Below are 16,078 nucleotides of genomic sequence, written 5' to 3'. Positions count from 1 at the left end.
TATTTTGAATTTATCTTATTCTTTTGTCAGTTTACATGTTGCAAATACTTTTTTTTTTTTTTTTTTATTTAAACCAATCTCTATACCCAAAGTGGAGCTCAAACTTACAACCCGGAAATAAAGAATCACATGCTCTACTGACTGAGCCAGCCAGGTGCCCCACAGATACTTCTTTTAATAGACTGTATTTAATTTTCTTAAAGGTAACATTTGACAGGCAAAACGTCCTAATTTTAATTTAGTTAGTTTACATATCATTTAATCTAGATAGAATATATGGGACAACTGTTTTTTAAGGTAGTGGACAGACAACACAAGACAGGGATTACTGAAGTGAATCTTTTTTTTTTTTTTTTAAGGTTTTATTTATTTATCATGAGACACACAGAGAAGCAGACATAGGCAGAGGGAGAAGCAAGCTCCCTGTGGGGAGTCCGATGTGGGACTCGATCCCCATCCCAGGACTCCAGGATCACATCCTGGGCTGAAGGCAGGGACCAAACCGCTGAGTCACCCAGGCGTCCCTGAAGTGAATCTCTTAAAATAAATTCTACAATAGCCTAACTTCCCTATCTCAGGACAACTTCTCATGAGCAGTGCAGGGAGGCGGAGTCCAAGCAAAGCATGGCAATCCCATGAAGCTGGTGAGCCCAAGATCAGAGTTTGGGGCAGCTGAGCGAGGAGAGAACTATGCAGACTGAGTAATCTCAAATATGTGTGAAGCCCTCCAGTCCATGGTTAATGGCTAGATGGTACACAGACTGAAAGATGGGTATGTTTTCATGGGAAGTATTAACTCAACTATTACACAATTTCTATATTTCAGAGGTTTCTAGGAAAAAACAAGATTTTCAATTATCTTTATTTAGTTCCTGTTATTTAGTGTTTAAAGACCAATCATGATGGATGGTCACTTAAGATTTGTTAAGTATGAATTACTCCTAGGCATTCATTATATCTTTCATTATTCAAAGCAATCCAATGAGATAAATCCTACTCTCTCACACCTGCAAGTAAACGAACTATGAAAGCTCAGTAACCTGCCCAAGAAGTCACAGAACTACCTAATGATAAACCCAGAATCCAAGCCTAACAGTCTCCCGAGGCCTCCCTCTTGGCACAAGCACCCCAAGATACTACTCCCTATGACACCGGCAGACTAGGTCAGTATGTTTCATGAATTTTCATTTAGTTCTACTCATTATTTAATGAGCTAGAAATTGGTAAATAGGTAGGGGCTGACAAGAGATTATCAAGCCCAGATAATATACTATTAAAAAAGACAAATGTACAAAGTCAAGGTAACAATGTAGTAATTTAATAAGAGGCTGTACAGGGAGGGACCAGTGAGGATACAGAGAGGGAACCTACCAACCCTGGCAGGGAGGACAGGTTTTGCTTGAGCTGACCGGCTCTGGGTTATGAACTGCCCCCCTACTGTTTTCCTTGCTCCCTAGCTCAGTGCTCTGCAGGCTATAAACATGAAGTGAGGAGAAAGTACAGATAGGATGGAGACAGTGTGATCTTTCGAACCCACATCAGGCTGAGGTCCTGGTGCGAACACCTACCAGCTGTGACTGGGGTCAAGTCACTTAATCTGTGAGACCCCCACTTTCTTTCTAGATAAAATAGGGCTAATTCATAGGATTGTGGTGATACTAAGAAGAAATGTAAAGCCCAAGGTACTTGATCAGCTTCAGCCATTATTATTCATGAAACTGACTTTAGTGGACCTCAAACAAATTTCACAGCCGATTTACACTGCTCTTACTGCCTAATGCAATATGACCATTTGATATAAAAATTCTAGGAAACTAAGCTTCCCGTAGACACCAAGAATCGTATCTACTCATTTCTCTTTCATTCCCACCTCCATTTGCCAGAGATCATGAGAACTCATAAATCCTATTTAATAGCTTTTGACTAAAGGTTTCAGGGAGCAGATGCCCTGACAAACTCAGCGTGTGGTTTGAGATTTTGTCCACGTTGTCTGGGGATTTCATTCCCAGTGCTGGTCTTCTACAGAACTTACATAATCCACTCACCAACTCCCAGCAGTAAAGCTGGCCCTACTCATGTGGTAGCTGAACCTGGCTTACGTTAGTCTGCAGGGCACCTACCGGTTTCATATGTATAAGGATGAGTGGTTATTTGGCGATAGTCATCTCACTAAGTACAAAATACTAAATCAAATTATTGACAAAGCATCACTTGTCCCTCAATTTTCTTGCAGATGGTTTCTAATTAGAGAGAACATAAGCAACAGGGAAAATGGGTGGTTTGTCATCTACATACAGGAGTTGCTCTAAGGCTTAGTGGGCCTTCCTGGAACTCATATACAAGTTATCTGCACCATAAAGGTGTAAGAGCTGAGACAGTCTGGAAGAAGCACTTGCTCTACTAGTTACCACAACGTACTATAAAGCTCCGGCTTCTATTCCAGGAAGGCCGTTCCTGGCTTTTGCAGCATGCTTTCCCACTGGGCTGACTGGGAGACCTGGGGACACTATTTCACTAGCACAATCTCCTCCACTGCCCAGCTGCCTACCGCCACATCCCAGGTTCCAAAAGAAAGGTGAGGGACACAGGATTCAAGGCATGTCTTAGATTATTGCTGTGCCCAGCAAAACAACAACAAACTAGAGCCCTTTGAAGTTAGGCCACCCCTCTACTGTCTCTGACCCAAATGAGTCTTCTAGAGTCAAAGGTAGCTCTCTGGCAGAAGGTCACTTGGCCCCAAACTGCCATGTCTTAATATCAAATAAGAAAGAGGAGTCCTTTAATTCCTGCTCTGTTCCCAAAATTCCTTGACAGGACTCATGACCAATACATATATATTTTTAAAGATTTATCTATTGGAGAAAGAGCGTGCGCACTTGCATGCACCTGCAAACGGGGGAGGGGGCAGAGGGAGAGGGAGAGGGAGAGAAGCAGACTCCCCTGCTGAGCACTGAGCCTGCTGAGGGGCTCCATGTCACGACCCTGAGATCATGACCTGGGCGGAACCAAAATCAAAAGCTGGGCACTCAACCAACGGAGCCGCCCAGACACCCCTCAATGTATTCTTTATGAAGGTAAGCCTAACACGGATCATTCAGAATCTCAAAAAAGAATACAGATTCACTTAATACTACAAGTTATGTTTTATTACATAAGAGAAGCAAATTATCTGGAAATGGCAATAACTGCTCTGTAACTGTATTCTCTGATTAAACAAATATATTTCTTACGTGGGAGTTATTCTTTAATAAATATATTTCACAGTACAAAAAAAAGAAAAATGTATTTACAAAGGACAAAGGCGGTGAGACTGTTTCTTTAGCTACAATTATAATAAAATATAGAAAAATATAAAAATAACTTTTTTGTAGCCATATAAATGACCTCCTAGAAACATAAAGTAAATAAATGCATTCAATAATTACCCGCAGAGCTACTATTCTGTGGCTATCTTCTGAGATAACTAATATTCAAGATCACAGTCCGGGATTTGCAATACTGTATTTTTTCACTGATTTCTTTATCTGCTTAATTTTTTTCTTTATGACTTGATCATCTTGCTTGGAAATATATCGAAAATACCTGCAACCTAAAAAACAAAACAAAGCAAAATAAATGGTAAGTTTTACTACTTTTCAATTCTTCAAGTATATTTCTACACTTTAAAAATTTTGCTTCAACTCTGGCATACCAATGATCATGAAAATGGGGGGATCTGTATTATGTATACCAACATGTCCTAAACACACTCTAAGAGCTGTTCCAGTGAAATGTACGCTTCCTATATATGAAAATGTTTCTGATCCGTCATGATTAGAGCATATACCTCTGCTGGTTTTCCACCTGCCTCCCAAGCCCTGGTGATATGAGTATTATACACACATTCATATATTATATGAGCCCTCCCCCAAAAGCAAACAACTGCAGCTTCTCTTTCAATGTTAGCTCGTCACACAGCCAAAGAGGCATCTGTAACAATAAGAAAGTTCTCCATAAGGAAACCTCGATGTGAAGGATCAGAATAAACAACTCACAGGTCAGAAGAGAGCAGAACCTATTAAGTCATTCTAGCACCTAGCAGAGCAGCTGGGTGGTGAGCATGCAGCTCTGACCAGGGCGCCTAGTGCTCATCAGAAGTTCTACCTGCTTTTCATAATCTTACAACGCTAAGTGGATCACTGGTTAAATATTTCAGACATGAATCAAATTTCTGTTAAAAAAAATGTAAACAAGAGATTTTTTTTTATATTTGATAAATGAGCGAGACCATAAATCACATAAGAAAAACTAATTTCATCATAATCTCAGCATGTATAAATCCATCTTCTCTGGGAAATTGCTAGGACATATACTGTACCTACTAACCATTTTTATTAGCCCCGAAAACAGTGTGCCAGAGTCATTAAAATTTCATTAGCTAGGAAGCAGTGGTGTCTGTGGTGTTAATATTATAACCTGTATTTCTAAACACATCTCTACTACTTTAGCATAAATAAAATGCTTTGTACCCAGACCTCTGCTTCTATCTAGAATACAGAAAGATGGAAAGAACTTCGCTCCCACCTAACATAGAGAAAAAGCCAAGTAACTACGAACTCCTACCTCATCATGAGCCACCAGACCTCATGAAGTCACGAGGGGAGGGATTGGCTTGCCTTAGAAGAGCATGGGAAGAAAGGCAGGTACCATGCCCTACTGTTAGCATGAAGCAAAGGCAGGCCATGACCAGAATTTGAATCCTGTGATTTAAAGAGGGTAACCAGAGCCCAGACAAAACCCAGCTCAACTCCTGAACGGACTGATTCAACCAACACTACGGCCCCAAAGAAGAGATGTACCCACTTTCAGGCATGATTATGCCTGATATTCATAGAGCAGTTTTGAATCTATAAAGCACTTTGATGTGATGCTCACTTGACGCTTACAAGAATCCTGTAAGCAACATGGACAGGTGTTAACAAACCCCACTCCCAGAGAAGGCTCCCAAAGGTTAACTGTTTGACCTAAGTGACAGGGAAAGGTGACAGAACCAGAAGATCAGCCCAGGTCTTCAGACTCTGCTCAAATACAAACACCTTTAGATATCTGTTAGATGCCTCTATCCTACTCCTAAGTGAGAAATCACCATCTGAATCCTATTTCTATTCCTTGGTGTGGGTTGAGAAATGTTACAAGTGCTTTCATATTTAATCGTCCCTCTTAGAGGCTAGCATTTTATTAACCTACTAACCACCTGAAACACTCACTTGAGAATACTAATTCCACAAAAATAGCACCCATATTTAAAACCACACTGAAGAATCTGTTTAGGATACTCTGAATTCACTAGCAACAGACTCCTTACTCATGGACACAGAGACGTTCTGTTCATCTCTGAGCAGACCCAGCAGTGGTCCCATCTTTGTCCTCGTATAGCAGTGGCACAATCAGAGTCTTAACAGCCAAAATAATCCACAAAGAAAAGATCAATTTCCCTTTGTTTTAAGAGGATTTTTAAGGGGCATGTGGGTGGCTCAGTGGTTGAGCGTCTGCCTTCAGCTCAGGTCGTGATCCTGGGGTCCTGGGATCGACTCTTGTGTCAGGCTCCCTACAGGGAACCTGCTTCTCCCTCTGCCTGTGTCTCTGCCTCTCTCTGTGTCTCTCATAAATAAATAAAATCTTTTTTTTTAAAAAAAGAGGATTTTTAAATAAATTAATAGGAAGTATACTTTTTTTACAGGAAGATGTGTTTCATCCAATAGGAACAGATAAGTATATATTATAGAGAGTGATTATAAAACAATGAAGTCCAGTAAAGGGTATTTTTCTATTTCTAATACTATAAGGTAGACAATGTCAGGAAACTTTCTATATCGTTGGGAAAACAGTCTGCATCCTCCACCTTGATTGGCTGCTGAGGATACTCAAGTTACAGCATACAAACCAACCACCACAATCAACAAGACAAAATCACTGTTTCTAGCCTACGGACAGTCCTGACAAGCAGATCACCTGGCCAAACTCAAGATTCATTTTCCCATTTGCCAGTTATGTCTCCAGCCTCTGATGTCCTTGGGCTGTGGCATGAATGAATGGTCACGATTTGTAATTTCAAAATCATCCAAAAGCTGTGTCTAGATAAGAAGAAAACAAAACTTGGTACCTTTTCCTAACAATAGTCCAGCTACCAAAGCTTTCTCGCAAGCCAAAGCTTTATCCTCTTTCCAATTGGTTTTTGCCCAAAAGAAGCTGAAGTGAAAGCCTGGCCACCAGTTTTTCCTGGAGTTCCATTCTTCTTGAACCCAAGCAAGGTGATTCCTAGAAAAGAAAAATATCAAAAGGGAAGGTCAATGATGGAGGGGGACCTATACTGCCAGAATCCGAACCTAAGAGTCTGTGGAGTCCTTTATTCAGGCAGCTGAGAAGATGGCGGACAGACTGAGCGGGCCTACCAAAAGCAGTCAACCATTTTTCAAAATGAGAAGAGTCCTGCTTGGAGAAACTGGCAAGGAGAAGCTCCTACAATATTACAAAACATCAGTCTGGGCTTCAAGATGCTGAAGGAGGCCACAGAGGGCACCTATACTTACAAGAAATGCCCCTTTCCTGGTAATATCTCTGTCCGAGCACAGATTCTGTCTGGGGTGGTGGGTGACCAAGATGAAGATGCAGAGGGCCAGTATCATCTGCTGAGACTATGTCCACTACATCCAAAAGTACCACCACTTAGAGAAACACCACAAGAACAAGTCCGTGTACTTGTCCCCCTGCTTTAGGGACGTCCAGATCGGTGACATGGTCACAGTGGGGGAGTGCCGACCCTTGAGCAAGACTGTGTGCTTCAATGTGCTCAAAGTCACCAAGGCCACCGGCACCAGGAAGCAGTTCAGAAATTCTGAGACTAGACATTTGTCCACACCCACAAAAGAAAACAGTTTATTTTCCCCAGTCAAAAAAAAAAAAAAAAAAAAGAGTTTGTGGAAAGATGACAGATGTTCTCAAAGTAATTTCTGAGTGCCGCTATCCATGGTATGGCACATGCATGAAAGCAAATTCTTTTAGTTCTCTTTGATTTCTGCTATCCATTTAATTAAATAGCCAGTTGGATACACATAGTGGTTAACAGCACACAGTCTGAACTCAAGATCCTGGATTCAAATCTCAGATCTTCCATTTACTACCTATGTGCTCCTGAGCAAGCTGCTTAACGTCTCTGAGCCTCAATTTCCATAGAGCTATTAACAGTACCCATCTCACAGCATTGTTACTAAACTGGCCCAAGAGGGGATCCCTGGGTGGCTCAGCAGTTTAGCACCTGCCTTTGGCCCAGGGCGTGATCCTGGAGTCCTGGGATCGAGTCCCGGGATCGAGTCCCGCACTGGGCTCCCTGCATGGAGCCTGCTTCTCTATCTGCTTGTGTCTCTGCCTCTCTCTTTGTCTATCATGAATAAATAAATAAAATCTTAAAAAAAAAAAAACTGGTCCAAGAGTATAGGGGTCTCATGTAAAGCTCTTTGCATGTTGTCTGTACATAGTAACTGTTCAATAAATATTAGCTATTATGATTATTAAGTAACTTAAAAGTTACTTTAAAACCTTACTTTATATGCTACAAAGAATTCTACCACTCAAATTAAGATGCCATTATTAGACAAATTGTTAACACACAGGTTTGACAGTTGAACCCAGACAACACTATGTGTTCGTCAATAATTTAATTGAGCAAATATTTATTAACACTCATGTTGACCCTGTGGCAGAACTTCCAGAGGTTAAAAAACTGAATAGTACATTTCTCTGCCTTCACGAATCTTGCAGCTAGCTGGGGCTTATACGCTGCTGTAGATGTGGAAGGCGGTTTACAGTTACCACACCAAAAAACATTTTATCAGCAGCATTCTTCCGTCTCCAAGATCAAGTCAGATCTGAAGCCTGACCCAAGTTCCCACTGACGAGGAAGCTTCTAACCAACTAAGATGGATATGATAAATGAAACTTAATTTTGTGATCTCTCTTCCCTCAAAGTAAAAATGTCAAGGACCACTCCTGCTTTCACTTGCAATCTGACACTAATAATAATATGATCACAGCTATAGTTTTAGGTATCTAGCTCACAATGGACTTGAACTTTACAGAGTCTAGCGAAGACTGGGAATGACCGGTTTTTGCCACTATTTTCAACTTGAAAACATATATATTCCCTAGTACTTCAGCGGTAAGGTACAGTACTTATTTTGACAGCATAAAATATCTTAATAGAATTTTTGCATGTTTTACTTGGGACTGTATTTTCTTGCTTCTGATATACTCAGAACAGCTGAAGACACAGTTCAAGAACTCAAAAACCATAAGGAAAGAACTTAAACACTGAGAAATATTAGCTAAAATACTGGGAAATTTTATTGACACTGATCCAGGAAAAAATACTGTGTCTTTTACTTACTTCATTAAAGTCTGTCTCAGATATTTTGCCAAATATTTCCAAGCAGTTATATTTTTCGTGCATCCAGCAAAATCTAAGACTCCAAATAATACCTCCAATGCCAGTTTATGGTGGTCTTCTTTTTCTGCAATGGGCAGAACAATTAAAGAGTTTACACGAGGTATTGAAGTGCACAAGGCTAAAAATACATATTCAGTTGATAAAATATTACTGAGTTGTAAGCCTTCTAGTTTGGTTAACAGTTTAAAATAATTCATTATGCTCATATTTTGCTGTGATAAATCTGAAAATTCAGTAATTTAGTCCCTGCTAATGAAAGTTAGAGTGGTGGGTCTGATTTCTAAATCATTTTACTATATTCTACTGAGGGAGGACATTATTTAAGGAACCGGTCCTGTTTGGGTATTTCATATATGTTCTCTTCTAACAGGAGACGGACTGACGTAGCCCGAGTACCACTGGACTTAAGCTGACTTCCTTCTATGAACAAGTATGTTCTTTTTTTATATTGAATGCAACAGAGATTCAAACAAGGTGAATTATATAAATTGAAGCCATTTATCTTGTGCGAACTATTGCCTAATTTCTATAGCATGTGTTAGCCAACTCTTCCTATAAAGGGACAGACAGTAAATATTTCAGCTCTGTGACCCATATGGTCTTTGTCACAACTACACAACTCTGCTGTTGTCGTGCAAAAGCAGCCATAGACAACACAAAAATGCTTCAACAGAACTTGATTTATAAAACACGTGATGGGTGGATTTGCCCCACTGGACACAGTCTGCTAGTCTATAGCTTGTCTACACAAAGAGATATAAAACAAAAACTATTTACCTGATTTTCTCAGTAACCTATGAAATTCTAACATCAGTTTATGAGATGGTACAATCTGATACAAAATCTAAAAGAAAAAATAATCATAATTTTGATACGTTATAAAAGCATTTCTCAAATTTCATTTTACTTTCAAATATAGTTCTTACTATCTAATAAACCCTCAGTAAATCAATCAAGGATTTAAAAAGATATCTTGCTTTTGTCCACCTTTAACTTGGGTACAGAAAGGTGTTCTAGGGGTGCCTGGGTGGCTTAAGTCAGTTAAGCATCTACCTTGGGCTCAGGTCATGATCCCAGTGTAGTGGTATCGAGCCCCATGTTGGGCTCCCTGTTCATTGAGGAGTTTACCTCTCCCTCTGTGATCTCTCACTTTCGCTCTCAAATAAATAAGTAAAATCTTTAAAAGAAGAAAATCCCTGTTAATAACAAGATAGTCAGGGGGAGGGTAGGAGAAGTAGACAGGAACTTTTTATTTATTCCTTATACATTTTTATATTGTCTACCACATTAAAAACTTAATTTATTTGAAGAAGCCTAGATAGAGGGTAAAAAAAAGGAAAGGAAGAAGCAAAATCACAGGGAAAAGACAGTAAATATTTATTGATCACAAAATGTCACAGATTATTTATATAAATTAAAAAGCCCAAAAAAGGGATCCCTCGGTAGCTCAGCAGTTTGGCACCTGCCCTCGGCCCAGGGCATGATCCTGGAGTCCCGGGATCAAGTCCCACGTTGGGCTCCCTGCATGGAGCCTGTTTCTCCCCCTGCCTGTGTCTCTGCCTCTCTGTGTGTCTCTCATGAATAAATAAATAAAATCTTAAAAAAAAAAAAAAAAGGCCAAAAAAGCAGGGGTGGCTACTTTGGAAGACTGTGTTCAGGAACACAGCACAGTAAGAGTGTTCAAGAAAATATTTTTACCATTCTACCATTTATCATTTTACACAATAGGGAGAAATTAAAGGTTTTTAAAACCTTCTTATGGGGGATCCTTGGGTGGCTCAGCAGTTTAGCACCTGCCTTTGGCCCAGGGCGTGACCTGGGGTCCCGGGATCAAGTCCCACATCAGGCTCCCTGCATGGAACCTGCTTCACCCTCTGCCTATGTCTCTGCTTCTCTTTCTCTCTCTGTCTCTCATTAATAAATAAAATCTTTAAAAAAAAAAAAAAACCTTACTCTTCTAAGAATAAGAAATACTATACACATACACACATATATTTCATTTTTCTTTATTTACTTATTTATTTGAGAGAGAGAGACAGAGACAGAGCATGAGCAGGGGGAGGAAGCAGTGGAAAGGGAGAAGCAGACTCTATGCTAAACAGAGAGCTCGATACAGGGCACGATTCCCAGAACCCTGAGATCATGACCTGAGCTGAAGGCAGATGTTTAACCAACTGGGCCACCCAGGCAACCCAAGAAAGACTATTTTTATGAATACATAAAACATGATTTAAAGTAAAATCATATTTTTCATTTTAATATATTTCACATTAGAAATCAATTTATTCTGTCTGCTTGCTGGGCTCCTTTGACCTTCGAGTGAAATTATTTCCTACAAAATGAAAGGTAAATTTTATTAATTTTATTAATTACTCTTTTAAGTGAAGATCAATCACAATCAATATACCAATATCAAAGAGTATTTTTAAACCTCAGTTCCTATGAAATCACATTTGTCTTATGATTTATAGAATTCTGCAGTAAATTGCATATGCCATTCAATACACTCTTACAAAGTTATACGCACTCATATAATCAGCACCCAGATCAAAAACTAGAACGTTATCAGAACCATAATAGTCTTTAGTTAGTTTTGGAGAATTCTTAGCCTTTAGCTCTTCAAATATTGGTTCTGTGTATCTGCTTTTGCCCTGTTCTCTCTCCTCTCCCTGGAACCTTAACCGAGTTCTCTGTACACCCTTTTATCCTTTCTGCTTTCTGGGCTTTGGCCTGATATTTTTTTATACAGTTCATTTACCCCCTTCTGCTATGTTCAATCAGCTATCAAACCCATCTACTGAGTTCTTAATTTCAAACACTGCATTTTAAAATAGGAAAACAGAGATGAGCACTGGGTGTTATACTGTATGTTGGCAAATTGAACTCCAATAAAAAAATATACAAAAGAAAGAGAAAAAAAGAAAACAGAAGTTCCCTAAATCCATTTTATCGTGAACCTAATTAAGTATTCAATATAGTTATTTTCTGTTACATTTTTTTAAAGATATTATTTTTACGTAATCTCTACACCCAATGTACGGCTCACACCCACGACCCTGAAATCAAGAGTCACAGGCTCTACTGACTGAACCAGCCAGGGCCCCTGTTACATTTTTTATTAAAATATTTTCAAAAATACCATTAGTGATTTACAATCTAAATTTAGGAAGTCACCAACTTGCTTTTTATTTTGTTAATAACTATACTCAATATTTTGTTGCAAAATGGGTAAAAAGAAGTCTTGGACATTAAAATACCAACTTTAAAAATATTATGCAGTGAAATAAAGCCTGTTGAAAACTTTAAAATGTATAGTTTCCACATATGAAGTTTTGATAACATCAACTTTATAAATATATAAGTATACGTTAGAGCTAATGGAATCTTTTTTTAAGGCTTTATTTTTAAGTAATCTCTATACCCAGTGTCTGGCTCAAATTCACAACCCTAAGATCAAGAGTCACATAATCCACCAACTGAGCCAGCCAGGTGCCCCAGCTAATGGACTTTTTATTTTTTTTTATTTTTTTATTTTTTTAATTTTTATTTATTTATGATAGTCACACACACAGAGAGAGAGAGGCAGAGACATAGGCAGAGGGAGAAGCAGGCTCCATGCACCGGGAGCCCGACGTGGGACTCGATCCCGGGTCTCCAGGATCGCGCCCTGGGCCAAAGGCAGGCACTAAACCGCTGCGCCACCCAGGGATCCCGCTAATGGACTTTTTAAAAAAGACTGTTAGATAAGAATTTTTGGGTAGCCCAGGTGGCTCAGCGGTTTAGTGCTGCCTTCAGCCCAGGGCGTGATCCTGGAGACCCAGGATCAAGACCCACATCGGGCTCCCTGCATGGAGCCTGCTTTTCCCTCTGCTTGAGTCTCTTTCTGTCTCCTTGTGTCTCTCATGAATAAATATATAAAGTCTTAAAAAAAAAAATTTTTTTTTCCTGGGGCCCCAGGGGTGGCACAGTCGCCTAGGTATCTGACTTCTGATTTCAGCCTAGGTTGTGGTCTCAGAGTCGTGAGATTCAGCCCTACATCAGGCTCCACACAGGGAAAGATTCTTTCTCTCCCTACCCCCATTCCTTCTCTAAATAAATAAATAAAAATAAAAAAAATTTTAATGCATTCAAGTGTATACTTAAAATAAGTCTTACTATATGTAAATTAAATTTCAATAAAGCTGATTTTCAAAAAATATCAAAGCAGAACTTTCCCACAAGGGTGGCAAAGGGTTTCCAAAATTCTGACCCTTTGCTCTCAGGCTCACTTGGACAGAGTGGTAGAGAATGACAGTGGAGGGCCACCCAGAGCCCACAGCCTGCTCTGTCCACCTCAGGGCACACACACAGTCATTTTCTATGAATGCTAGAATTTGAAAGTTGGAAAGCATGACCTAAGGATGTTTCAAATTTTACTTTTTTTTTTCTTTAGTAATCTCTACACCTAACACGGGGCTCAAATTCATGATCCTGAGATCAAGTGTTTCATGCTCCACCAACTGATCCAGCCAAGCAGCCCTAAGGATATTTTAAAGTAGATCCCCAACCTTGTTCAAACTTTGAAATAAACGTTTTATACCTTAAGCACACTTATCAGTTTCTCTCTCGGTGCCTTCTCTCTCTTTAGAAAGTTGTATAAGTAGATATGAGCATTTGGATTTGATGGGAACTTTTCATCATAGGCATAATTGTTGAGTACCTCTCGGGCTTCATCTCGATCTCCATAGAATTCCATCATCTATATAAAATAAGTCATAAGGTCTTGGCTAAATTCTTGAAAACAACTGTATGAAAGAAAACACAACTTTCTTGAGGGGTACAAAAATTCATTAAAATGACAAACAGTACTTACTATAAAGGGAACAACAGTCATGCCAGTTTTTGCTTTCACCAGAATATGTTACAACTTCTGTGGAACACAGATTACTTACAACAAAGGCCTACATGGGTTTCCATTTCTTCCTTACCACATTTTTGTTACTGAAAAATGCAGCAACTTCAACCTAGGAACTATTCCTATAAGAAATAAAGTCCTCCAAGCAGGGCACACTGGCAACTGAAAAAGACCACATGAAGCAACTGACCTCAGGCCCGACAAAACTGCAGCCACAAACGGAGTGCATGGGAACTAGAACCCCTCTCCTTTCGTTCCCATCCATACGTGGGAATTCCGATTCACTGGCATGTGGTTTCAGAGATTATCTTTTGACAACATAAATATCATGGTAGCATTCATTAAACTTCAAGAAAGCCAAGTATTTTGAAGGTTTATGCCTAGTGCCCCTGCCAAGGCTCCCTGTCCTTTCACACGAACTCGGGGATGACACGGCAGCGCACTCTAAACTTCTTAAAAGCCATTAGTCTTCATCCCACAAATTATGACCTATTTTCAGATTTTTGGCCCCTGGTCTTCTCTATTCCACCAAATCATAAAATATCTCCCTGCTTTTCTTCTAAGTTTATTAAGAATTATATAGGATGAATATTTATAAACTATATTGCTATTTATAACTATTTGACCATGACACATTACCCAGTGGCGAAGGAAAAAAAAAAAAAACAGTAACATTTATAGTATATTAGAGTAAAATAAAAATTATTCAGACCAAAAAGAGATATAGTTTCTTATTTTAATTTTTAAAAAATTTTTGTTTATTTATTTATTTAAAGATTTTAATTTAGGCAATCTCTATACCCAACACGGGGCTTAAACTCACAACCCAGAGATTAAGAGTTGTATTCTCCACTGACTGAGCCAGCCAGGTGCCCCTCTCTCTTTTTTAAAAACAATTTTCTAGGGATGCCTGGGTGGTTCAGCAGCTGAACGTCCGCCTTTGGCCCAGGGCACGATCCCAGGGTCGCGGGTTCGAGTCCCACATCGGGCTCCCTGTGGGGATCCTGCCTGTGTCTCTGCCTCTCTCTGTAAGTCTCTCACAAATAAATAAATAAATCTTTTAAAAATAAGAAATTAAAAAAAAAACAATTTTCTCCGTTTAGTTGCCTTTTGATCAATAAAGATAAGGTTTACAACAAAATGAAACTAAGAAAACTTTATACGAAGCCTACTTGCCTCTACATAACTCTTCACAAAAGGGTCCCAAACTCCAGGAGTTTGAATCAATGCACAAAGGTTTACAGACATCTTCCCGCTGTGGCTGAGCATATTCTGGAATGCTGTGTTGTAAGCATAATCCTCTTTATCTGTCCAAAGATAAAAGATTTTTCAAAGTTATTCAGTACTGAGGGCTTTGCTGACAGTAAAAGCAATCAACAAACTATCCACAAGAAAAGTTCAGGCTCTAATGGCTTTGCTAGTAAATTCTAACAGAGACTTTTAAAGAATAATTTATAATATTAAATATTAAAACAATAAAAAATATATAATATTAAATATTTAAAGAATAAAACTAATTCTTCACAAACTTTCCCCGCTCCCCTCCCCCCAAAGGACAGAATGGGAGGAAGTGCACACATGGGGAACTTCAAGGATGAATCTAGCTGGTAGCTACGCTGATATTTGTTTTAAATTATTCATCTTATCACGCATTTGTTTTATATACTTCTTTGCGTGTTATGTTTCACACTCTTAAAGGTTTAGAAGGAAAGTTAGTCCTTCAAAAGAGACAGCTAATAGAGCAGCCCAGGTGGCTCAGCAGTTTAGCGCTGCCTTCAGTCCAGGGTGTGATCCTGGAGACCCAGGATCGAGTCCCATGTAGGGCTCCCTGCATGCAGCCTGCTTCTCCTTCTGCTTGTGTCTCTGCCTCTCTCTCTGTCTCTGCGTCTCTCATGAATAAATAAATTAAAAAAAAAAAAAAAGAGAGAGACAGCTGATAGAAACAAAATCTTTTTATTTTTGGCCACTTTTTGGCCAAAAAAAAACCCAGCTCTCCCCTCCCATGAAAGGTGCTGGTGTTCTCTTCCCAGAGGCTCAACTAAATAAATATAAATATGGATTTGGAAATGAAGTCATAAAGGGAAAGTAGGAAAGGAACTATAAAGAAACTTTAAAAAGAAAAAAAAAAAAAAAAAAAAAAGCAGACCCCTGAGTCAGAATAAGTTGAGTGTGAATTTACCATGGAAGGGGGATTTCCAGTCACCAAGTGCATGAAACCCAAGCAGGACAGGCCATAGCCATGAGAAAAATCCCAAGCCAACACTGAGCATACATTCATGTGTTATGTTCTCATGAGTCTGGTTATACAGAACTAGTCCTAACCTTTTTCTCTTATTAAACAGACATTCAAGGTTAAAGATCATCTAAAGGGCTCCACACATTACTCCATCTTTATCTCTTGTTACAGAACAAAGTATCAGCTGCAGAAAGGTACTGAATCATCTGCCCATGGAAGAGACAGTACAAATGCCATGTTCCAACTGCTTTAGTCATCAATGTTTGCTTGAGTTCTACCCAACCAGGTGTAAGAAAAAGGTAAATATTGATTTTAAAACTCATCCAATCAATTAATATCAACAAGCCAAAAAATATATATATCAACAAGCCTTTTTTAAAAGAAATATTACACCAAGCATTATGGAAAGGCTAACAGAATGTTAACAGAAGGCATGAGAGATCTGTGACCTCAGAAGACCAATTAA

The 16,078-nt window shown here is 39.1% G+C and overlaps 1 protein-coding gene across 6 annotated transcripts in view; it reads right to left on the bottom strand.

Moving 5' to 3' along the window:
* Positions 1 to 3,108: 3,108 nt before the first annotated feature.
* TAF1A (TATA-box binding protein associated factor, RNA polymerase I subunit A) overlaps positions 3,109 to 16,078 on the bottom strand; it is a 33,022-nt gene continuing 20,052 nt past the window's right edge. For all 6 annotated transcript variants that reach the window (XM_055334329.1, XM_055334328.1, XM_055334332.1 and 3 more), the window contains 6 exons: positions 14,553 to 14,683; positions 13,062 to 13,220; positions 9,260 to 9,326; positions 8,423 to 8,546; positions 6,143 to 6,297; positions 3,109 to 3,589 (listed from right to left, as the gene is read on the bottom strand). In XM_055334329.1, coding sequence (XP_055190304.1) covers positions 3,477 to 3,589; positions 6,143 to 6,297; positions 8,423 to 8,546; positions 9,260 to 9,326; positions 13,062 to 13,220; positions 14,553 to 14,683 — 749 coding nt within the window. In that variant the 3' untranslated portion in view covers positions 3,109 to 3,476. The remainder of the gene's footprint in view (positions 3,590 to 6,142; positions 6,298 to 8,422; positions 8,547 to 9,259; positions 9,327 to 13,061; positions 13,221 to 14,552; positions 14,684 to 16,078) is intronic.

Source organism: Nyctereutes procyonoides, unplaced genomic scaffold (genome assembly GCF_905146905.1).
Source record: "Nyctereutes procyonoides isolate TBG_1078 unplaced genomic scaffold, NYPRO_anot_genome, whole genome shotgun sequence".
Lineage (NCBI taxonomy): Eukaryota > Metazoa > Chordata > Mammalia > Carnivora > Canidae > Nyctereutes > Nyctereutes procyonoides.
This window is presented reverse-complemented; position numbering and strand designations above follow the sequence as displayed.